This window comes from Typha angustifolia, chromosome 7 (genome assembly GCF_048772165.1).
Source record: "Typha angustifolia cultivar Huaian chromosome 7, ASM4877216v1, whole genome shotgun sequence".
NCBI classification, from domain to species: Eukaryota; Viridiplantae; Streptophyta; class Magnoliopsida; order Poales; family Typhaceae; genus Typha; species Typha angustifolia.
The window spans coordinates 18,058,731-18,084,568 of NC_133245.1; the positions used below are offsets into that span (position 1 = coordinate 18,058,731).

Consider the following 25,838-nt stretch of genomic DNA (forward strand, 5'->3'; position numbering starts at 1 on the left):
AAGACCCCTCAAGAATTCAATCACTATTAATCCATCGATCAGATACACCAAATAAATCCTCATATTCTTCTCAATCATTTTCCACATAGCATAAGTTTTGAGGCATTGGGTAAAAACATGAGGAATGGTTTTTAGATACGTCATTAAGGGCTAAGCCAATAGAATTTAGCTAAACCCTTATTGGCCGTCAACCTCACATGACTTTTTAAACGAAAATTTTAATTTCTAGGGCTATATTTAATAGCCATATGACTGGCCAAACTTTCTAGATAAACATGGCTGAATGACTTTGATTAGTAAAGAACTTAAGATTAGAGCTAGAAGTAATAAGCTTTACGGAATAGAATGCCCAAACCCAATAGTTCAGAAAATGAAACAAAGGAGAGAAGAGAGACTAAATAACTGCACCCAATACATCTTAGAAATAGTCTTTTCTTGGTGCAAAAAAGTACCCAAAGATTTTTGCTCCGGTCCTATTTTTAGTTGGCACAGCTCAACCACTAACCACCACCAAAAATCAAACATTTTAGAAAGTAGGGAAGCATAAAATACATGAAATTTACCAGCCAATGTGCGACTTACCAAGTGGTCCACTTTCTCCTTCCTTCCATCCACCCACCCACCCTCCATCAATGAACGAGAATAGGTCGAGTGTTGGAAATTATACTCCTTATACGCACAAACGTTTCTTTTATTTGAGACCATTTACTATTCCTTGTTGCATCGTTTTCCCACTGGAGATCGATCCCTAATGAAATTAGTACAATAATTAAACAGTACAGTGGACGTAAAAGGAGGGCATCTTTTAGTCTTCCCTTTTGCTACATTAATCTTTGCGTGTGGTTGATATGATAAGTAGTGAAAGGGGAAAGAGAAACAATCCCATGTGGTCTTAGGCTCTTGCAACTCCAAGCTATCATTTTGTTGTTGTTGGAGATCAAACACAAAAGCAATCCGTTTCTTAGCACCATCCACCAAATATTTATCACCCATATATATCAACAGATATACTAAATTTTCTTTATTTATATAACAAATCTCACCTGAAACAGACCAAAAACTATGAACCAACTACCCCCTTAACATTCACAAAACACATTACTCGCCACTCTTTTTACCCCAAAAGAATCAATAAATATTTGAACCCATATAACTGCACAAATTAAAACCAAAAAAGAAAAGAAAAGAAATGTTTTTCTACTCACATAAACCTTCCTTTCATCTCAATATGTATATATATATATATATATATATATATATATATATATATATATAGCTAATTGAAACAACTAAGAGTATTCCATTGACCAACTAAACCATCAACACTCCACCCCGAGGCTTAGAGCCGGCCACCCGGCTCCGGCGCTTGGACCGGCGGCGCGGAGTGACGTACTTGGATTCACCCCACTGCCAGAATCTCTCCTGCTCCGACGGCGAGTTGTCGCACTCCGGGAATACGGTGGCATACCGGACGGCGTCGTAGCATACGGTGTACGTCAAGTACCGCTCGCGGAACCGTCGCATGGCGGCGCGCTTCTTCGAGGTCATCAAGGCGTAGCCTGCCGTCATCAGCTCAAACTCAGACTCGGCGCAGTGCTCCATCGTCGTCGGCATGTCGATGGCGTTGGCCCGGCAGCCTCGCAGCACGAGGTCGGAGAACTCCGACTTGAACGGCGAGTACTTGTAGTTGATCTTGACCTTCCCGCCGTCTGTGGCCCACGCCGAGCCGTCCCAGATGGTGGCGTAGAGGTACATGGGCTTCGACGGGTAGTCGGCGCCCATTCCCGCCGTTCTAACCACTTCTCTTATTGGTATGTCGTCAATGTAAAATCTACAAACAACAATCAATTCAATCAACTCTATTAAAGAATCAATTGAGAGAGCTCTAAATAAATATATATATTTATATACGTACATGATATAATTGGCAGTCCAGAGAATCGAGTAGGTGTGAAAGTCCTCAGTGGGATCAAAGGGAAGGAGGTATCTCTCCTCCCTTCCTCTGCTAGTGCTGCCATTGCCATACACATTAGTTTGAATTCTCCAATCTTTTCCTCTCGTATTCCCCAAGAACTCGAAGTCCAACTCATCGTGTGTCTTCTCAAACACATCCCCATTGGATAACTGCAATCATCCAATTAACCATCACATAATAATTAACAAATACTCAATCATATGGTTTGACCCAATTATATAATTAATTAACACATCACATTACATTGCATTGCATTGCATTAAATATATATACCACACCCATGTGAACTTTGGAGATCTCTACTTCATATATATGCAAACAAGTATATATATTTATAAATTTATATTTATATATAACGCGTTAATACTTCCACCTAAAGCTTCTTTAATGCAAAAGACTGTTATACCAAACTATCTTGGAATAATTAGTTGGCATTAAAGATCGATGGAAGCGTTAGCTATTCTTCCTTCCTTAAACATTTGAAATGACTAAAACACCCCTGTCGTCCTCTCTAATTTACATGAACAACAATAATGCGAGAGAAATTGACAGCGAGATGGAGACGAATAAGTCTTACGTAGAAGGCGACGACGACGCCGGCGGTGTTGGACGACGGCAACTTTATGGACGCGCTGAAGAAGCCATGGTGGTATGAATCCGATGATATGAATCCCGAACCTATGTCAATTGTTATATATTTTTTTATTAAAACACATGAAATATTTCCCAGATAACTCTCTCTTTTATAATCTTAATGAACTTATCTTCACAAACTAGCTAGTACCTGAATAGCGATTGAGCACTAGTCTGACAGTCCTTCCATCCGGCGAGCGAACGAGGTTGCCGTCGCCGAAGAGCGGCGAGTAGCCCTCGTCGAACGTCAACGTCGGCACGTCGAAAGCCACCGCCGAGGAGAAGGCGCCCACGAGCAGCAGCGCCGCCGCCAAGAACATCAACGAATTGGCCATCGATTGCTTAGCTTCTTTTTTCTTTCTTGCACTAGTTGTCTCTCTCTCTCTCTCTCTCTCTATATATATATATATGTGTGTGTGTATCTCTATGTATATGTCGATATCTTAATCTTGGTTTGCTTTATAAAGGAGAGGAGAAGGAGGAGGAGATTTAGGATTTAAGAAGATGGAAAGGTTTTGGACAAGAGAGGGTGGAAATTGATGCATGATAGGAACGGGTGATCTGTCATCTAATATTCCATAGATTCGGTGAAAGGAACGCCACCACCCTTTTGTTCATATATTTACGCAATTGCCACTCCAACCGGATTAGCTCATCCTGGCCGTTCGATCGCCGAAAGCTTTGCGCGTGGAAATTATGGCGAAGCGTCCAATTTTGACTAGATCTTTATGCCCAGTTTACCCCTCCCCTCCCCTTCCTTTCGGCGTAGTTATGTGGAAGGGAGGAGGGTGGAATTGTCATTCCACCGGAGAAAGTTCCTCCGTCCGACGCTTGTAATTATGTAACCGAAGACCGCGTCCGACAATGACGGCGGCGGACGTCTCCATTAATATTTGTATTTAATTGTTAGTTTGGGTTATGTTTCTCTTTATTTGCCTTCATTAGTGACGCGATTAGATTGAGATTTAAATGGTAAACCGACAATTAAAATCTTTTACGACGATTCTTGAAAGGTATTGCTAACCTAAGCTTCTACCTCAATCTTTTTCTACATTAATTTAATACAATAAGTTTTAATTACAACGACCATGATTTTGTACACAAAATAAATAAATAAATAAAATTCGTAAGTCAAGCAAGCAATTTCCAATAAAAAAGAATTGTAAGTCTAAATCAAACTTTGGCATATATGTTTCTGCCACTGCTTCTAAAACCGACCAACCATTTGACCATCTCTCTCTATATAAATAAAACTAGATAATATATATATGTATGAGAACCATACGTTACCACACTGCAGAATTCGTTTTCAAAGGAGGATGGCAGGTCACATTAATGTTACGTACGTCCAACTTATTACACAAGACAAGCTAGGTAACTAATATTCTTTTTAATTAATTTGTTAATCTCCACTGGTTCCCACCAAATAATAATAATAATAATAATAATAATAATAATAATAATAATATTTGGGTACGTATAGATTTTTGTTATAAGAATAAAATCTCGTGAAATGTATACACTGTACCCCTCCTCGTCTTCATGCTATTACTACTAAATGAATGAGACGTCACACTGCTGTTACAACGAAGCATAGAAGAGAGGAGGGGCCATAGATGGATAGATTGATAGATACCTTTTGCTCTTAATCTCTTTAGGATAAGTAGTGGAAAGAATGGAGGCATATTATATATATTTATATATATATGCAAGTGGTTGTATGAGCTAAAAGAGGCCAATCGAATAGAAATATATAGTTCGAAGATTCCAAACAACTAAGCCCGACCAAATTATTGCAAGCTCCTCTTTTAAATAATGTCATCGGGTTCGTCCCACCCTAGCTAAGTGCTGTATATTATATATATATATACCTTATTTTTGTAACAGTAGTTAAGGATAAATATGGTGAATATAAAGATGATCCTTTGCACACATAACTAAGGAGGCACTAGTATACCAAGAATTAAAGAGTTATTGATGTCTTTGTTGGTGTTTTGGTGTACCCAACGCATCGATGTGTCCTTGCCACCGAACTAAAAGTTTTATGGATGAGAGGGTCCATTATTCACTGTCAGCTGCCAAAACTGATGACATGGAGTAGCCAGCAAGGATTAAATTATATAGATATGGCATGTCCCATGCCGTCCGATCTACTTCAAGATTCACTCAGAGGTAATGAATGAGTTGGTAAGAATCTAAAGCTTTAGTTTTCAGAAACTTCTTATTCTTATCCTCTTTGCTTTTGAGGAGGAGAAGAGGAGGTTGACCAAATGTTCATAGGCACTTGGCATAGCACATGACAATACCCGCATATATAGCATTATTATTAGTTGACAACAAAGTATCCAAAATTTTAAAATTTCTATCGAGCATGCACAATTATTTTTCTAACCTTCCTATATGGAGAGGGCAAGAAGTAAAAAAACTCAATGATGTCCTACTAGATACCGATGATGTATGTGATGATATAATCTCTTTATTTGAATTATAGAAACTCAGCACTTGATTGCCCTTCCTACGTTAATTTGGCATCTTCTCCTAGAGGTTACCTAACTTAACGATGGTTTTAATTTTCCAGTATTCTAGAAAGGAAAGAAGCTTGCAGTAGAATGCTCAAAGCATTAATGGTTGCATAGGTAATGCTGGGTGATTCGACAACTATCTGTCCACATGCAATGGAGAGTAGACTTGGCATTCGGCCAGCCTGTTGTTATGTTGTGTTTGAACGTAAAGAGAAGAGGATGATGGAGAAAGTCCTCTGGTGGGGTGAGCTGTACCAAATTGGTCAAATAGGAGGGCTGCATTGAACTCATGGCAATTGAATTATGAAACCCATTCATTAGTCTCTATATGAATTTTTAGTGGAAATAACTCAAAAAAGTAATGAAAGGATCACTAGGTTCAGGTCCACAGTGAGTTCCTGATTTCATATAGCTGATGATACTAAGTAGATATAACGGAGTGCAAGCAAACTATGGGTATCAGGAAAGATAGCAGTAAAAGGACAGCAAAAATTTTGTAGGAATGACTTCACATGCTAAATGACAAATAGATTTAAGAAATAGTGCTTATTCTATAATTCAGGAGATGGATATGCATACCATGGTATTTAGCTGAAAATGTTTTGGCATTGCAATTTCAAATTAGCCTGAGCTTTCTTCGCTTTCTAGTATGGCTCGCCTTTGGGCTAATATCAAAGATGCCTGAGTTAAATCCAATCTGATGAAATATACAGTGTTCTTTCTGCTGACTGAATCAGAAAATTGGGAAGTTCAGGCTTCAAAGTTTAATAAAGTGATATTTTGATTCAACATAGCCCTCGGCTTCCCATAGAAATGATCCAAATGCCACTGCCTCCAAAACCAGCAGAGTCAGCCCAGAGAATGTTACCGCCACCACTTCATCGTTGGCAGTATCAAGAGAGCCATCTTCTGCTATTCTTATGTCGGGCCTCCCAAACAAGGCCTGTGTTTGCTTTTCAATCAATGAGATAGCTTCCTTGGATCTTATGGTCGCATATTTTTGCAACGTCTCCGCATCCAAATACATCACATAAGACCTCAATTTGTAAGACTTGGAATCTTCATCATCACCATCAGAACTATCATCATAATCTGGTGAAATTTGTACCATGGATTCTAAGTCCCAGAATGGGTTAGGCTTCAGGTCATCAAATATTCGCTGCTCCTTGGTGCTTGTGGGAAGAGTTTTCATACTTCTCTCTAGTTGGTATCGCTCATCTACTCTTTTAAGAAAATACCCATACATGATGGAGGCAGCATAAAGCTTCCCAAGCTTCAATTTGCTGATCTGGACAATCGTATTCAGAGGGCCAACAAACCTTTCTCCAAGAATAAGACTCAGATGGCTTTGTATCATTTCCATAGCATCAGGAGAGTGTATGCTTTCCAGCTTCTCTTCTTGGTTAGGCCACGAGTCGATCTGGCTAATAGGGTCCGATGTTGGTGATATCGCAGGGATCATTGAGATGCCATTCTCCATAAATTTCTGCACAATCAAGCAGTATATGATCTCCTCTATAGCCCTCTGCCTTTCCTTATCTTTAACTTCTGCAATCCTCCTACAGTTAGCAATTAGACTATTAATAACAATTATGCCAAGTCGAAAGATACTGAAATTCCACAACTTGTTTCAGAATGTAGATGCACAATACTTTCGTGACAAGGATATATGATTATTTCTATAATCCAAACATAACAGATACAAGTAAGGCTACTACTGCTGCTACTCACTGGACTGGAATTATCTAGCAGACTGGTGCAATTATCACATGATAAATCAATCCCAGAAAAAAAAAAGGTTAAATGTTTTCAATGCCATCAGTTTGTATATTTGATCAGCTAAACACAGTACCTCTGTTTCCAAGAAACAATGGACTCCTGCTTGCAGGTTTAAAGCATTTGACTTCAATTTTTATATGCAATTAAAGAAATAACCATACCTAGTGAGATCTGAGATCAAATAATTCTGCTAGTTACAGCTAAGGCTCTCTATAGTTGATGGTGTTCATATGCGCAACAGTAGTAAGTCATCAGTGTACACTAGATTTTGACAGTTCATATAGCACATAAAAGAAATAAGTAAAAGTCCTTGTTTTTTTTTTCTCACTTAGTTGCTATCCTTGTTGGAAGAGCTATTAAATCAGACAGACAGAGGTGCCAGGTTCTGACTTTGTATGTCTGCACAATGGTCTTATTGTGTGTTTCAGGGAGTAAGGGGTTCAAGAAAATAAGTTTTATCTGTAGTTCAGTTCCGCTATTCTCCTATAGGTTCTTAAATCCTCCATTTTCTGCGTTGACTCTGATTTCCAAAGAACCAATTAGCAAAAATGTAAATTTTCAGGTGCGCTTAATAACTTTAGTAAGAGTTCTAATGAGATAGAGGATCTTCCAATCACTGATACAGATATTATATTCTCTTTGCATTCAGTCCCTTCCCAATTGAATTACATAGTTATGTTCAGGAGCTCATGAAAATCAAACATGTCAACACATTATCAGGTCAAAGGAAATCATAATAGTATGAAGAAAATGATTTATTTCTGCCTGCAGAAGAAGAGCTTATAATAACTAGGAGGGAGGAAAAAATAGGAAATTTAATTTTTCTTCCAGCCAATGGCCAAGAAATATTTTCTGATATAGAAAAAGGCTTTTATGAGTACCAGAGCATTCTTTCAATGTATTTAGTCAGATATTACGACTTGTCAACTACTAATAAGTTCATGAAGACCTTGTCTTTCGAACAGCTAAAGCAATAAAATATACCATCAAAGCTTTGGCAATGACCTGTAAAGGAGAACATCTGGAGAAGCACGTGAAGCTTCTTCCTTCTGAGCATCTCTATCTGATTGAAGCCTTTCAAGCTGCTGATCAATTGTTGCTGGAAGTAGGTGTGGATGTGATTGAATTATTTGTGACAGAAGCTGTCCTGTTGGAGATTCAAATTGAAGAGGAGCAATTGGTGTCTGCTCCTCACCAGAATTCTCAAATGCTCTCACCTTCAAGCTACTTGCTCGGTAATTCTCAATCCGGAATCCAATTCTTGGGCAGGCAGTAAAAGGATAGCTCTAGAAAACACAAAATGGTTCAGTTTCATCTATTGAAAATAATGAGCTAGATCATGGACAAGGAAAAGATAGGGAAGCAAAGAAATAAGCTCCTTCATCAATAATAGAAACACCGAAAAGCAGCACCATGAAAACAGAAATTTAACAAAGAAATGTGATATTTTGCAGAACGGCATAAGCAAGTTCCGCCTACATGAAAAACCACTTACGACTTAACTGAAGAAAATAAAAGCATAACATGTATAGTGTCTGGCAAAATAGTTGAATATAGATATTCATCAACAACAGAAAAGAAGAAACTCAAGAAAGTGCATCTAATCTTTGTTGGTTGTGTCTCATCAGCCCAGTTTATGATCTTGTTTTTAAACTCTTCATCTTTTTATGCAACATCGGATGGCCACAAACAACCCACACATATCCTAAGAAGCATATATAAGTCACTCGAAAGATCAGAAATGAAGGTAACCAATCTCTCTACATTATTTGGAGGACATATTCATAAGGTAGGTATACTGAACTTAACTCTCCTACATCATCCAACCAACAACAACTTAAGATATGGTAACTAGCAACTTAACAAGCAAAAGAAGATACGTTACCTGTGGAGCAACCTCATGGACCTCAACTTATAAGCTTAAGTAGTAGATATAGCATCTCCATCTAATTGCCCTTCTGATTTTTACAAGTCACTTCTCATTAACTATTCACTCAGACACAAATGTCTCATACCATGATGCCAAGTATTTTGGCTCTAAATAATAAATTAAGCTGTAAACCAGCCACCAAACTACAAAACGATGAACACAGCCTCTGAAAGTAAGCTACCGATTGAAAATGTTGAAGGGACTGAGCTAGAAAAGGCACCAAAGTGGCAAAGCTTCAACATCTTGGCGTTGCATTGCTATAAGATATATCACCTCAATAAGAAAATTTGTTCATGCAGATGACTCCAATTAACTGGGACAAACCCTTTGACGTCAGTGTCATTGTTGCCGTAGATTATGAATTTACTAAGAGGCTGTTTGATTGAATATTTTTATAAATGCTGCACTAAAAAATACAGTGTCTAAACAACAAAAAAAAATTACTATTTAGTTTGATGTACCAAATTTAAAAAACTATACTTTAAAAACTGGTTAGACTCATATGCAGTTTTTTGGCACCCATTTGATCCAAATAGATGTCAAAAGACTGCATCTAACCTGAATTGACCTATCTCTCTTCTCTCATTTCAATTGAAATTTAATTTTCTATTTGAACTGAAAGTTAATTTTCTTTTAGTTAAGAATATAGTCGCAGTCTTTTGGTTCTAAGAAATACAACCAAATATTTATAATTATAATATCAAAATAGTATTATAAAATATAACGACCAGATACTTATTTACTAAATATATTATTATAAAATACAACAACCCAAACATGTGTTTAACAGATACAACATTATAAAAAATATAATCAATCAAACAAATCTATTCATTTCTCGAGATACAACATCCAGAGAAACATATATTTCTTAATGCATATGTATTTCTAAATAAAAGAAACCAAACAGCCCCTGTGATAAGAGTAAATTCAGGTACCTCAACATGCTACCATTGGTTTTCGTAGCATGGTCTTATACCGATGAATGCATTCAAGTTAAGATGAATGAGAGCGCACTGAGTGAACATTCTAGAGTGTACATGGTCTAAAATTCCTATGACAAGATTAGATCTTTTTATTTCACTGGATAAATATTAAGTGTACATTCTGAAATCAACCACTATCCAAAAAGAAATTGTCAAAAGTAACAAATGAGTTCAATCTAAAGAGGGGGAAAAAGAACCCCACAATAGTCTAGTGTGGAATTCTCCTCAATACTCGTGAAAAACTATATAAAAAAAAAAATCTCAAAAATATGTACTCAGAAGTCGTTCCCACCAAACCTATATACTTCAAAAACACGCACCTTGGCGGAGAAGGAATGCCTAGTGTCGGAAGAGAGGTGAGGGAGGAGCTTTAGGTCTACCGGCGGTGACCTGAACCCGGCGGCGGCGTACGAAGAGCACGGGAGAACCAACGGCCCGTCCGCCGCCACGCCCCACGTGCGCATTCTGGTCGTATTCTACTGCGGATTGGCGGAGTACTACGATTGGGGATTCTTCTAGGGAAGACGAGAGAGAGAATCAGGTGGGTTTCTTTCCATTTCTAAGGTTAGAAAATATCTCGCTTTTTTATTTTCATTTCCAATTTTTTTATTTCGCAAAAAAAAATTTAATAATCTATAATCACTAACGGGTCGGACTTCAAAGTTTACTAATGGGCCGGGCCTAAAAATTCTTAATGGGCCTTTTGTTTTCTAAGGTTAAAACCAAGCGACACTTGTACATCAAACTTTAGTGTTGTATAAGCCATACCTAACTCTCACCAAACAAACTCTACTTGTCCCAAAAATCAATAATAACTTGGTTTTTTTTATTAAAAAAACCAAAAAAAAAAAGAGAGAGAAATTATAAGCTTTGATTCAAAGGTAAAACCAACAGTCACCTAACTTAGCTCTTTGCAAACAATTCAATGTTTCCTTTCTTCTTTAAATTTGGTAGACCAACTTTTTGAACAGTGCAGGTAGAGAACCTTTTTGAGTGGTGGATAAATCCTTCTCTGTTCTTTGTTTATGTGAAGTAATTATTTTACTAAAATATATCCCTTCTTGTTATGAAGGACTTATTGTATACTTTTAAGCTCTTGTGGAATAAATCATAAGCTTATTCTAATATAAGTCTATTTATATAAATATAGTTTTACTAATAACTACTTCTCTCTAATCTACTTTTCTAACTAATACTATTATACTCACTAACACAACACAGTCCATCCTAATACACAGTCCTTTGATGTAGGATGGAGAACTTAGATCAATTTTCCTTTGCTTCAGAGGAGAAAATAGAAAGAAAATAAGACCAACAACAACAGACGAAGAAGATGTGCTTGTGAACTGATCAAATTCCAAATTCCACAAAGAATCTTCTCTGCTGGGGAAAGGTAAAAGGTGAATAAAAGTGGTTTGATAGGAATCAAACTCTTTTCCTTTTCATGAATTAAAAAGGATTGGTGGGTCTCTTTGTTTTTTCTTTCCTTCTTTCTTTCTTAATCATATAATTATTATTAATCTACATTTCATATGATGTGGAGAACTCCATGACCACAAAATAAGAGGTTGATGTCTCTTCTTTTTTGCCTTTCTAACGGAAATATAGATATGCTGCATCTTATGCTTCTATATGCTCAGAAAGGATTGGGATGTCTAAAAGTTGAGGCTTGTAAACTAACTTTAATCTTTATCTCCCCTTCTATTTCTATGTCTATTAATCTCTGCAATATTTAGTCTATGGGTGTTTCTCTTAAAAAAATATAAATATGTATCAATTTGCATGTCGGTAAATTTGAAAAGATAATATTCAAAGTTTCTTTTTTTTCAATGATGAATTAGTTGGTATGACTTAGTCCACTTTAGAAGTGTGAAACAATGTAGTTTTCCAATCTAAATGCATGCCTGTAGTCAAATTGAGAAAGAGTGGAGAGAGAGGTCCACTAATTGGATGCACCTAATAATAATAATTAAAATTGATCAACATATAGTACTTTATCTATAATGACAATATTTATGAAATAAAATGCAAACTTTGTTTTTTTATTTATTTTTTGGAGATAAATTGCAGTTTAACCTCTTATGATTTGATCTCATCTTAGCTTATGTTATATATTTTAAATTTAATAATTTTACTTGTGAAGAAAAAATATCAATTTGATCTAAACCAGAGGATGATTAAGTGCTAATCAAGCTAAACCACATAGAACAAAATATAATTTATTTACTTTTAAGAAGAAGAAAAAATATATGATGCTGAATTTAAATCCAAATTTAAAAAAAAAAAATGATATAAGCTGCTTCATGAGCAGTACTTGGAATTGGGAATGGAGTGCAAGATTTGAATTGAAGTGAGTCAAGAGAAGAAAAGGATTCCATTTTGTCTTCTAGGAGATTGGAAACTTTGACACAATTGTCTTTAATATCTCCTTCATCCAAAACCTTATCTCTCCAAATAGGGTTTTGGGCCACAAGTTGAAAACCTATAGCTACCAAGTTATAATTAGAATTATTATTATTATTATTGACCTTCATTAAATTCAATGATGTAGACTGCCATCTATGTACATTTCTTCAAGTCATGTTACTCTCCAACTACCAAATTATGAGAATCACCTTATAAGATCCAATTTGGCAATATGAAGTGTACACATATACAAGAGTTTATAGATATTTTTTTTCCCTTTTTAAAATAAATAATTAATCCTAAGTTTAAACCCATTTATTATGCAAGTGTTAGAGCCTTTTGGGTGAATGACAGGTAGGAACATGCAATTTGTGTGATAATATATCACACTGGTGGTATGTGAGATATCCAATTAATGAAACCTTTAAACTTATACTCTAGGTTGTATGGATATAAATGCTCCTCATAAATCCAAACTCAATCCCTTAGAGCTTCTCATAATTTCCCTTGAGGTATGTCTCATAATTGGATAATTTACTCCCTCTTAATTCTCAAGATAATTTATTTTATGCTTGAATTAAATATCTATACTTCTTTTCCCCCTTGCTTTCATTCATTCATTCATTCATTCTATGGGCCTTTTGCATTTAAATAATTAGAAAGTTTTGGGATCTAAATAAACATCCTCCAAATTATGGCATGGGTTGTTTACCAAATCCATTTCATCCTTCACAACAATTTTGTTGAAGATATCCACCAAATCCCATCAAATTAATTCCCACCATTTGATTAGGAGGACATGAGAGGCCAAGAGGGCCACATGGAAAGATTAGAAGAAGGCTGTGCAATCTTAATATAAGTTATTGCCTATGATATTATAACTGACATTGGATAAGATATTTATATGTCACAATTTGAGTAGTTATATCCCACTTTCCAAATTAAAATATTGACATCTTAGTATCAACAGACAAGAGGAATCAACTAATCCTCAAAAAAATAAAATAAAAGAATAAGTAGACATAGAACTTTTGATAGCAAATTTCCTATCAAGTGGTTGATAGTCTCAAAATCTGTTGTTTATGATTATTGTAGCTCAAGTGTAGCAGGTCAAATGCATTCACAGTGGATAAAATAGTTTAGCTTAATCCTCCTCATATAATTATCACAGTAGAGCTGTGACTTTTTCCATTGGATGAGCATTGTGTTATCTTTCTAATTAACCTTAATCACATCATTTTGCAATGCCCCCACTTATCCATTGGCGCCTTATTTATGGCGGTCAACTTAGATGAAGTATTTATTCAAAAAGTCAATGCACTCATTGGCATTATGTAATAGCACTCACTAGCTTAATTCTACCTTAAATCAACCATTTATGGTTTTTAACTACGATGATGGCGTAAGTAGGGTACTATAATATAAACCCAGTTCAAATAATCAAGTCATTTAGACTTAACTTAAAATAGGATAGTATGTAGTAGAATTAAGGACTGGCAAGCTGACGTGGGAGCGGAGCCGTACGAGCTGGCGAGTCGCAAAAGGAGAGGAGAGCCGCCGGTGGAAGAGTCGTGGGACTCGTTTTCGCTGACCCAGGAAAAGTAATTAGTCCCCACCCTCACCCTCGTTAACAAGGAAAATTGAAGGAAAGAAACAAGTAGAAGAAGTAATCAAAGAAGCATGTGGGGGAATTGAGAAGTAACTAAGGAAAGAGGAACAAAAAAGGAAAACAAATTGGTGGTGGTATTAACACTTCAACCACCGCGTTATTTTGCTCCCACGTACGTAGTCCACAGATACTATTTAGACGAGTCTAAATGAATTTATAAAAAGAGAAGCATTCAAGACTATAATGAGTCAACTACCTTGAAACGACTTCTTGTTCCACTATTAAGTACCAATTTTGTTTTTCTCTTCCTTTTCCTTTTTATTTTTTTTAATAAAAAAAAATATTTTTTTTTTTTGGGGGGTGGGGGGGGGGGGGGGGGGGGGGGTGTTGGGGGTATGGTGGTATATCCACTGTCTAGTGTCTTACAACGTTCTATCCGTTGTGGGTTTTACTCAGAAGCTTCCAATCACCGCGAGTGATTGTAGCAAGTCGATATAAAATAAAAAGAATGAAAAGAAAGGAGAAGAGAAACCGCGAGCGGGTTGTGATCATGCAACTCGGCCCGTGACGCCTCTCTCCATTAAAAAGCTGAACCGGTCATAACTGCCAGCTAATCCCGTTCTGTACTTGGTCCCCACCGTACCGTCACCGAGTTCCATCACGCCGCTCTCGCCACCACGTGTCGTCCTGCCATCCACCCGATGGCTCATCTGGGAGCTCTTTGAGACGCCACGTGTTGGGATGCAGTTATAACCCCCTGGACCTGGTACAGACCCTGGCGGTTTTCCCGAGCGAACCGCGGCCGGTTCGCCGAACCGTTGGTGCGAGCTTCTCCTCGCTCATCTCGCGAGATATTCGCCCGTCCATCCACGCGAGCTTTATGACCCCCCACCCCTCCCCCCCCCCCTGACGAGTTGCCTCGGGGTCAGTAACGAACCTTTTCCGTTCCCGCTCTCTTTTCTTGAATTTACTAAAAGACCCTCACCTTCTTCCGCTTTCTACGGTCGATATCCGTCGCCTGTCGGGGTGAATGCGGCGTGTTGCGAGGGGTACAAACGTGATTGGAGATAGGAAGGCGACAACAAACGGGGGGCCGGGACACGCGGTTCCGTTAGGGAGGCGTTTGGTCGAACCACCCAACAACTGCCGCAGTCTCACTTTGTATTCCCGAGTTTTTTTTATCTCTCTCTCTCTCTCTCTCTCTCTCTCTCTTTTATTTAATTAAATATGATTATTTAATTCGCGGTTATTAATACCCGCACTTTTCCCTTTTTCCGGTTTCCCAAGACTCTTTCCGTTTTCCCTACAGTTTCTCTTTCTCTTCCGTTCCTATCTCTCTCTCTCTCTTCGCCGGAATCTTCTCACCCCCTAGCCGGGGACCCGCGCCTCCTCGCCGGAGACGCATCACCTCGCCGGTGCTCTGGCCGCGTCCTCCCCCTAACGGAGCCTCGCGGGATCTTTTTCCCGCGGTTCTTGGGCCCTTTTCTTGGAGCGACGCCTTGGATCTCGTCTCGATTTGGAGCCAGGAGGGTAATGTGGGCCGTTCTTTGATCTCCTTCCCTCGTTCCTCTCCTTGGGGATCAGGAATTCTTGCGAGTTTTCTTTTCCGGAGGTTGCGGTGGTAAGAGACGGAGACCATTGAATTATTTCTCTTTATGAATACGTTTCTTGGTTCGTGATTAGGTTGTTAATTTAGAATAATTTTTTGGTTTTGGTGTTTACTGTTAGATTAGCAGACGCGATGTTCCTTTTGTCCCCTTAATCTGTGGAGCATTTTAAATGACTGCGACCTGTTCTTTATTTCTTTCCTTTTTGTGAGATGCTCCTTTTATTGAATTGGGTGGTTTTCTATTCTCCTCTGTTAGGAAACACCTAAATTTCGTGCATGCGGATAATTGTTTCTATATTTAGCGAGTAATGTTCTTTAGAATTGTAATTCTTCTTGAATATACGAAATTAGAGGCGTAATTTCAACAATGTAGGGAGAATTTCTTTTAGTATCAAATTTTACCTTCATTGGAAGAACAAGGAGCGGTTTACCCTATCTTGTTTCATTGTGCAAAAACCCAGCCAATATTTCAAAGGACATCCAAATTAGGAAATTTTTTAAGACTCCATGCTTCTGTGATTCCTGTTCCCTCCTTTTCTTCTTTTCACTTTCTTGGGCAATTCTAGGAATTAACGATGACATTAATCATGCATTTAGCAATATTAGCTAAACTGCTACCAGGTAGAAACACCATTTAGTTGAACTTTGTCATTTATCATTTTGAGTGCGCAGAATTTGCCATGTTGATGCATCATATCTCTTGTTATTTTGACTACTATGATAGATGACATAACTAATTTTAGCCATTGTTTTCTTATGTCGGTTCTAAAGATAAAATTAGAAGATATGAACTCTCCCAACTTGCTCATGTGCTAGGAAATTTCTCATCTTTTTTTTTAATTTTAAATTTTTTTTTTTTAATTTATATCCCTGTCTCTTGATAGGTGTAATTCTAGAGTTGTCAAAATGGGATATATTACAAACGGGGAAACACAATAGGCTCCAGCTAATGAAGTTTACTCCCCAGTATGATGGCTAGAAGCGGAGGAGATGCTTTACTAACTAATGCTTCTTGTGGAGCAAGATTTCATGGAAATGATGCAGCATTTTCTCGAGGCAGCAGCTCTTTGAGGGATGGTTTCCCCAAAAACAAAGTGAACAACAAGTTTGATATGTCCAACTTAGAATGGATAGAAAAGATTCCGGAGTGTCCTGTATTTTGCCCCTCAAAGGAGGAGTTTGAGGATCCATTAAGTTATCTCCAGCAGATAGCTCCTGTTGCTTCAAGATATGGTATGTTATATGTTAATTCTTTTGTTGCTTTCATTTTTTTTCCTTAAACGAACTGTCTAATCTAGAAAACTACCTCAAATAGAAGTTGCTTTTGTCTGTGAAATGGTAGAATGCTTGTTATCATTTTTATTTGTCTTGAAACCCGCCATTTAGATGTTACCTAGGCCCATTTTCATTATCTTCTTTTAACGAGAAAGAATCAATCTGTTTATCCAAATATCTTAAACAATCCTAGCATCCATTTCCATTTTTTTCTTTTAACATAGTATTTATATTTGAGTGATATTCTGGTAGGCAGTAGGTTTGCTGCTAGACAAATTGTGTACTTATATGATTTCAAACTTCTGATAATACTTTTTGTTGTAAATTGGTGGTCTACCTATATTTGGATGCTGGAAAATGCTTTTTCAAGTGTAAATAATGGTACAGTTTTCCATCTTTCTTATCTGTATCTATTCTTCCTTGATAGCGTAAAACTTTGATTTTTCAGCATCAGCACAAGTATGTTTAAAGCATTTGTTTTTTCTTTTCTGATGTATTTGTTGGCAGTTGACTTTAAGCACCTTGAGGTTGTTGGAATAGATAAGCATACATAGTTACATACAATATGGCACACAAAAATGCAACTACACCTTTTTATGAAAGTTGGCCAACCTATGGAGTAAAATTTTGAAAAGTCAGGCATCAAATTAAATCTAATGGAAGTCGTGTGGTGTGTCCTATGTTGATTAGGAAAAGAGATGTTATTTAGTTGAAAGTTGAGACATGCTTATCAGCTTATTCTTGACATTTTAATCTACATGCATTTATGTGTGAGCACAAATTTCTTAACCTGCATCCTTAATATGATTAAGTTGTACGAATTTTGCATGTTTATAAAAACCATGAAGAATTTTTGCTTCAAAATCTTGAGATAAATTGAGGTCAAGGAGGATTTATCCTAGGATAAAGGGATCTTTCCTCACAATTTAGTTTTTGGTGTTTGGTTATAAAAATTGGGATAAGGACAAAAATATAAAATAAGATGGTGTTTAGTTGTGACAATCGGGATAAGAGATAAAAATGATCAAATTGATCTTATTGCCCTTTTCTTAGTTTAATATAAATAAATATTTTTTTTATATAAAGGTAAAATATAAGTTTAAAATTAAATAGAAACTATAATTTTTTTACAACATTTATTATCATATCATGAATTTTCTTTTGAAAATTTCAGGCCGAAAATTAACTTAACTTACTATCAACATCATTTAAATTATATGGATTACATATCAAAACGTATTCTCATATCAAAACGTATTCTCTACAAATATAACATAATAAATTATATTATAGTTATATTACAATTCAGTAGTATTTTCTAATATGTTATAGGTATTGTAAATGTACACTATAATTCAGTAATTTGGCTTTTGGAGAGGGTCAAATTAGTACTGGTCTTTTGGGATAAAGGGGTGGGATATCCTGATATTTAATCCTAGTCAAAAGCTGGGAAAGATATCTAGATAAACCTCCTTGATTATCCCAATTCCCTTTCACTTGTTTGGCAAGATTTTTTGGGATAAAAAGTGTTTATCCTGGATCAAAGCCTTTCCCACTTCTCCAAAAAGGCATTAGGATTATAGTCTATAAACTACATAAGTTGTTTGATGTTATATTTATTTTTCATGTAACTCCTGCACATTTAACTTTAGGAGGTTTGTACAATTCTTACCTAAGTGCCCCTCTGTAATGCATTCAGGATACCTATCTTTTCCTGTTATCTATAAGTGGCATTTTGACATTCTAGATTTGACCAAATATAAACTTTCTTCAGGTATATGCAAAATTATCTCTCCTTTAAGTGCTTCTGTACCTGCGGGTGTTGTATTAATGAAGGAACAAGCTGGATTTAAGTTCACTACGAGAGTGCAACCTCTCCGTCTTGCTGCATGGGCTGCAGATGATAAGGTTGCCTTCTTCATGAGTGGAAGGTATGTTATGACATTGACATTATGTAATACAAGAGAATCTGAGCATCTACTCTCTATGACAATTAACATGTTTTTTCAGAAAGTATACTTTCCGAGATTTTGAAAAAATGGCAAACAAAATATTTGCTCGAAGATACTCTAGCTCTGGCTGTCTTCCAGCTAGGTACTTGGAAGAGGAATTTTGGCATGAAATTGCTTTTGGCAAGACAGAGTTTGTTGAGTATGCCTGTGACATTGATGGTAGTGCCTTCTCATCTTCTCCTAATGACCAACTTGGGAAAAGTAAATGGAATTTGAAGGTAATTATTCATTTGACTTCCTTTTTTCTCGGATTTTCCTTCTTTGAATGTACACCAGTTTTTACCATGGATAAAAGTACCTCAATAAGGATTTTGCTTTGAACTTTGTGTGATTTTATTATTCAATAGGATCTGGAGGACTTCTACCTTTTCATTGACCTAAAACCATTTACTATAGCTTCTTTAGTTGCAATAGTTCACTTATCATTGTGATTAGTACTTGTTTCATGAGAAATGCAAGGAGCACTGGTGTAGGCTTCACAGAAGGAAATGGAAGGGTCATTTTTGTACAGAGTTTTCACTTTCTCTTTGCGCATGCTCTCTATCTATAGAAAACTTTAATTTAAGAAAACTAGGGAGAATAGGGAGTGAAAGAGATAAAGAGAAAGTGGAAAGCCTCATTGCCATCCTCTTGCTCATCACCTCCTCAAATGCATTCTTTTAAAGGAACCTGGTTGAAACAATTTTTGAGGAAGAAAATATTTTGCTTATAGTTAAATTTTGGGTAAAATTTCTATTTGCTCCTTTCTTATTGAATGTGGTTCAAAAAACCATATATAAACTATCATACATGTATGGATGGCAATCGAGTCATGTTAAACGGGTTTAAGTCGGGTCAACTTCACGCTAACACGAACACGGTCAGATTATTAAACGGGTTGTATTTGGTAGACACGAACATGACCTAATTATTAAACAGATAATACGACATGATCTGTGTAATCTGTTTAATAAATGGGTCGTGGTAATACGACACAACAACACAATACGAATATTTATTAACCCTATATAAAAATCGATATTTATTCATCTATTATATATAAATGATGTAGTAACAAATAAAATATGCTCTTTCTAATGCAACATAAAAATAACAATTCTAATAATGAACCATAGCACAAATCTGTACAACATGGTTCAACATTCAAGAAAATTACAACATAATAAATTTAAATACTAATTTTAGTTCGAACTCGCAAATCTAACAAATTGATAACGCTTTGAATATAATTTAAAATTCACAACCATTACAAATTACAAATAGTTAAGCAAACAGCAACATTAAGCCCTCCATTTTATTGTTCAAAGATCATGATCCTATCAAAAAGAACAAAAGAGAACATAAATTACTATCAACTATCACCATCACCACCGCCACCATGAGGAGAAGTTGAATTGTATCTCCTTCGGCCTCGAGTGGAGCAATGGGAAGGAGAACTTGAGATGATCGTCGATGGTAGGGGTGAGGCATTGGAGTGTGAACTCATCTCTGTCGGCTAATTGGGGTGGGGTGGAGGCACTTCAAGTACTAGATGAGGGCAACATTGTGAGTAAGAGTGGGAATGAATGTGGGAGTGGCAGATGGCTGCGTGTAAAAGAGACAGAGTGGGATGAGGTAGTTGCTGGGAGAAAAGGAGGGTGTGTGAGTGAGGTTAAGGTTTAGGATTAAATATTAGGTTTTACATATTTATCGGGTTAGCGAGTTGACCTGACCTGTCCCGTATACTTAAACGGGTCAAACGGGTCAGTGATATAAATCCGGACATGATCTGAGTAATAAACGAGTTATACCGATTGACTTATTTATGACCCGAATATGATTAGATTAAACTCAAACCTGACAAAGAGTTGAGTTACCGTGTCAGGTTATCGGGCTGGGTCAATTTTTGTCACCTCTATGTACACGTCCAAAATTTCGTAGCAACCTCATCAAACTATTTTTAATAATCTTTTGCGCTAGCACTTGCCTTAATTTCTGGATTGAATTACCACCGACTCAAATCACTCATGGGTGTAACTTGAGTCAACTAGTTGTTAGAGGATTGTCAAGGTGAAGGATTTGTTTTTGGAATCAGGTAATCATTGTGTTGATCGGTGGTAAGATTATGCATTGTTTCAATGTAGATACTATCCAGTGAGCTACTTTTACCACAGGTGAACATGCTTTTTAAAGACCTAAACATCAAATAATTGATTTTTCTTTTCATGTTTAGAGACTTTCTCGGCTGCCCAAATCCACACTGCGTCTTCTGGGATCAGCAATTCCTGTAAGTAAACCATCAACCATCCTCTGCAGTTTTCATTTTCTTGGATACCATGATGACCTTTCTGGTTCACTGCAGGGAGTAACAGATCCAATGCTTTATATTGGGATGCTCTTTAGTATGTTCGCGTGGCATGTGGAAGATCACTATTTATACAGGTGCAAACTTGAACTCTAATGGATTTGAGCTGTTATTTATTTGTTTCCAATACTCATTTTCTGTTGTTCTATCTGATGGATTTTGCTGACACAAGTAATAAATGGTTGTTGACCAGCATTAATTATCATCACTGTGGAGCATCTAAAACTTGGTACGGAGTTCCAGGCCATGCTGCTCCAGATTTTGAGAGGGTGGTCCATGAGCATGTATATGACCGTGAAATTTTATGTGGTGAAGGAGACGATGCAGCATTTGATGTTCTTTTGGGGAAGACTACGATGTTCCCTCCAAATGTTTTGTTTGAACATGATGTTCCTGTCTATAAAGCCGTACAGAAACCAGGGGAGTTTGTTATTACTTTTCCTCGAGCTTATCATGCAGGCTTCAGTCACGGTGAGAGGCATCTGTTACCTTTCTTCAAATTTTGATGCTTCAAATTCTGCCTTATGCCCTTCATAAGCACCACATGGATGTTATATATAGTTTTTATATGAAGCTTCCATTTTTTCTGCAAAACTCCAGGTTTCAATTGTGGTGAGGCAGTGAACTTTGCCATCGGTGATTGGTTTCGATTAGGAGAAGTGGCTAGCCAACGCTACGCACTTCTTAATAGGACACCGTTGCTTCCTCACGAGGAACTCTTATGTAAGGAAGCAATGCTTCTTTCTCAGAAATTGTCAAAACATGACCGTGAAGATCTTCCCTTGTTAATAGAAGATTTGCGATCCGAAATCTGTATCAAGGTTTCCTTTGTGCAGTTGATACGGTTCCAGCACCGTGCTCGATGGTCGCTTATGAAAGCCGCTTCCCGTATATGTTACAAGTCTGATAATTCATTCGTTACATTATGTAGCATCTGCAGGCGTGATTGCTATGTTGCTCATATCAAGTGTAACTGCAATATGGATGCCATTTGCCTCCGCCACGGTAAGGACTGGAACACTGGTGCACTTTTTCCTTTTTTCTGTTTTTAATCTTTAGAATCCTTCTGCATTTATTTGACTGGTTCGACCTATTCTCTTTTCGGATTTTAGAGAGAGAGATTAGAAGCTGTCCTTGCAACTATAATCGTGTTATATTTGTAAGGAAGGACATTTTGGAACTGGAAGCTCAGTCAAAGAAGTTTGAGCGTGAAGATGGTATAATGGAGGAAGTCCAAAAGCTAATATGTCAAGATGATGGCTCATGTCTACAGGTTGACCTGTTATGTCACTCTGATAACAACGATGGGTACTATCCGTATTGTGAGATGAAAGTTGAAGCATGCATCGATATTGATAGCATATCAGGAAATGAAAGTGTCGGATATGCTGCTCACAAGCCACCTTCTTCAGGACCAACAGTTAGATTTACTCTTGGACTCGATGCATGTTTATCACATAGTGATGTAAGTTTATACTCAACTAAAGGTTTGTCTTATAGTTCATTTATGTCTAGATGGAGATGATAGAGCAGAGTAGCAACTAATTGGCACCTGAATATTACTGAAATTTACCTTATTATGCAGGACATAAATTCTAACAGAAGAAAGTCCCCTTACTCAAGGAGTCCTGAAAGGCCACAAATTACTTCATGTGAATCTGTAGTAATAACTCCATCTGAAAGTTGCTTGACATTTGATCAAACTTCTTCTCACGATACTTCAGCTATGCAAGAAAGTGATGATTCTGATGGAGAAGTATTTAGAGTTAAACGCAGGTCTATCATGAATGGAAGGAAAAGATCTACAGATGATCATATGATATCAAATTTTCCGCAAAACCAGGTACCCCTTCTATGATGTACATTCTAGGCAAGCTCATGAATATTAAAAATCAAAGCACTGTTTGAAGATATCCCTCTTTTGTTATTCATTTCAAGAAATAGATAATACTATACAGGGAATTATTAGTTTATTTTTAAGGCTCTGAAGCATTATTTTAATGCTGTAGACATGTATCTGTTCCACTGATATAGCTGGAACCATCTTTTAAAATTTTCTGAAATGCCGGGAAGTATCTTATCCTGTGGTTCTTCATTTTTGTGTTGTTACTCTCTGTTATAAGATTTTCTGAAATTCCATATTTTTCCTGTGTTTCCTCATTTTCTCATTGTTACGTTTTGTGTTGTAGACTTCGGAGCTCAGTTTATTTCAATCAGTTCCTGCTGAAATTTCACATAAAGTTTACATTATGTTGTTTTCACAGATCCAGTGAGATTATAGGATTTCTGTTTATTCAAGTGTTTCCTACTGTTGTACATTTTCCTATCATTTTCTCTTTTGCAAATTCGGATCTCATTTAAGCATTGTATTTGCAGGTTCTGAGACGATTGAAGAAGGCCCATCTGGAAGATCGTTCACATGTTCCAGTTCATTTGAAACAGCATCTACATCCTGCTTTTGGAAGTAGAAGTGGAGTGGTACCAATATCTCTGAAAATAAAGCCACAACAATTAGATTCAAAGCATGCAACAGAAGATGACGTGGTGAAGCGGAAAATAAATGAAAGCACGAAGGATAATCTTAAATCTAACATAATGGAAATGTCTACGGAACCTGCATCTACAGAGCTTGGGCCAAGGCGCTTAAAAGTTAGAGGACCCTCTTACACTGGAATTGTTGAGCACGGCAGTTCTTCAGAGATTAGTATGATGACAATGACTCAAACTGGTGGTCATGCTTCTTGAAGCATGCCATGGCACTGGTGCTAACCACAAACATTAACCACACTCTAACTACAGAAAGCAGAGGGCTCAGGTCATTTCAGGCGACAATTTCATTAACAAGGGTGAGTTTAGAACAGGTGGATTCACGTAATTAATTCTTTGTGCAGGCCTCCAATTGAGGTGCAAGCACGGCTGGTATTCTTAATCCTATACCATAGTCCCCTTTAACAGAGCTAGGGCTGTGGACATTGCAGAAGTAGGCAGACACATAGTGGTACTTTAGCTGTAAATTGTTAATCTTGCATTCTTGTCAGTCTGCTAACCTACCAATTTATTTTATTCATTCTATACAGTCATTTCTGTACCTCAGGATGTTTAAAATAAAAGGAAAATGAATTGTGTACATTGCTGATGTCTATTTGATGATTCAATGGAGATGGTCTTATGAATTGTGTTCAAACTGTACTGTTTGGTAGATGTTCTTATCGTATTGTTTCTTCCTTTTTCTTTATCATAGATATTGCTGTCATATTTTGTGTATTATTCCCTCCCACGCACCTAATCGAAGGTTCTTATGCGATATGTCAATCCTGTAATGGATCTAATTATAATAGTGGTAGTAGCCATGCGATATGTCATGTCCCCAGAGGCAGAGAGAAAGGAGATTCACCATGTTGCTGCCCTTTTGTGCCCATATCATAAAAGAGGGAAGAAAGAGCCAATGTTTCTAAGCCCATTGCACTTGACACTTTGACATATCCCCTGTTATTCCCCCTTTTTATCATTCATTCCTCAACCATGCGGTCAAATTTCCCAATTTGCAATTCCTTGGCATTTGGAGTAAATATTCGATCTTTCAAATCTACATGCAGTTGATATGGTTTTACTTTTCATCATTTATATATCAATTTCGGAGCTAAAAGTGTTGTTAATAGTGCTAAAATAAGGCTGTACCAGAGGTTCTTTCATGCCCATGCATGAGATCATTTTGCAGGCCAACTCAAGAACATGAGTATTTGGTAGGACCAACTCGAATTATGGAGAATCAAACTTAACAGAAAAACGTTCTTATCTCGACACAGAAGATACCATTAGTAAACCTCATCCTTTCAGACAGGTACCCACCCTACTTCCTACTTCTTTTACAGATGGCTCATAGTATCAATTCATGTTAATGCTCCCCTTGAATGTCTTGAATTTAATGTTCTGATTAACATTTGTATATTAAATGATTGCGATGTTAAAATTTCAGCAGGAAAAGAAAAAAGAAAACAATAGAAAACGTATCCACTTGCACAGTCATATGCTGCTATTCAATCTTTGAGCAACATGTGTTTTGGACCTTTTCTGTAATTTTGCTGTTTGTGAAGGATTGGGGGTCCACTGAAATATTATATAATCCTCTTACGTTCTGGACAAAGCTTAATGGCAGGGGATGTAAGCTTAATGGACTGGTACCAGCAAAAGCTAAGATGGTCATAGGATCAAGTTGTTCGTGAGTCCAGCTAAGATGGACCCAACATACTAAAATGAGTAAAACATATCTAGCCTCTTTATTTCCAATTTCCCTTGTTTTTTTTCTTTAGTGCCACCTTAATCAACTTCCAGATTGATTGACTTCCTCATATTTGTAAGTTGTGTTCTGTCCTTGGTTGCATCATTCCAATATTCCCCTTTAGTTGAAATCAGTATCATAACATTATTCTTTCTTGCCACCAAAGATTAAACAAAATCATGAACTAGGAACTATGATTTTCTTTTCCTTTTTCTTTTCTTTTCCTTTTTTTTTTCTTCTATAGAGAGAGAGAGAGAGAGAGAGAGAGAGAAGATGCGACTTGCGACCATACCCTGATAGGCAAGGAGAGGAGACAAGGCATTTAAAGCCACAAAGTTTAAGGCCCCTAGATCTTCACAGACATTGATTCTATAAAATGTTGGTCTAAGATGGATCTCGTTCACAATTTCCTGGACCTTTAGAAAGTAAGATGATATTGTGGTCAAGTATTTGAGTTAGCTACTGAAATTTTGGTGCTA

General features: G+C 37.0%; 3 protein-coding genes across 3 annotated transcripts; 1 reads left to right on the top strand and 2 right to left on the bottom strand.

Moving 5' to 3' along the window:
- Window positions 1-1,008: 1,008 nt before the first annotated feature.
- LOC140762525 (probable xyloglucan endotransglucosylase/hydrolase protein 30) lies at window positions 1,009-3,449 on the bottom strand. Its single transcript, XM_073100395.1, has 4 exons — window positions 2,760-3,449; window positions 2,553-2,653; window positions 1,916-2,124; window positions 1,009-1,831 (listed from the first exon to the last, which is right to left on the bottom strand). Exons 1-4 carry the CDS (start codon window positions 2,941-2,943, stop codon window positions 1,312-1,314), a joined length of 1,014 nt encoding a protein of 337 aa, XP_072956496.1. The 5' UTR covers window positions 2,944-3,449; the 3' UTR covers window positions 1,009-1,311.
- A 2,173-nt stretch (window positions 3,450-5,622) lies between these two features.
- On the bottom strand, window positions 5,623-10,385 carry LOC140762524 (UV-B-induced protein At3g17800, chloroplastic). Its single transcript, XM_073100394.1, has 3 exons — window positions 10,146-10,385; window positions 7,915-8,195; window positions 5,623-6,689 (listed from the first exon to the last, which is right to left on the bottom strand). Exons 1-3 carry the CDS (start codon window positions 10,287-10,289, stop codon window positions 5,888-5,890), a joined length of 1,227 nt encoding a protein of 408 aa, XP_072956495.1. The 5' UTR covers window positions 10,290-10,385; the 3' UTR covers window positions 5,623-5,887.
- A 4,717-nt stretch (window positions 10,386-15,102) lies between these two features.
- LOC140762813 (lysine-specific demethylase JMJ706) lies at window positions 15,103-24,265 on the top strand. The gene is made up of 11 exons (XM_073100769.1): window positions 15,103-15,461; window positions 16,334-16,682; window positions 18,499-18,655; window positions 18,735-18,954; window positions 20,949-21,002; window positions 21,078-21,157; window positions 21,274-21,551; window positions 21,681-22,085; window positions 22,193-22,545; window positions 22,666-22,923; window positions 23,457-24,265. Exons 2-11 carry the CDS (start codon window positions 16,418-16,420, stop codon window positions 23,823-23,825), a joined length of 2,439 nt encoding a protein of 812 aa, XP_072956870.1. The 5' UTR covers window positions 15,103-15,461; window positions 16,334-16,417; the 3' UTR covers window positions 23,826-24,265.
- The last annotated feature ends 1,573 nt before the right edge of the window (window positions 24,266-25,838 follow it).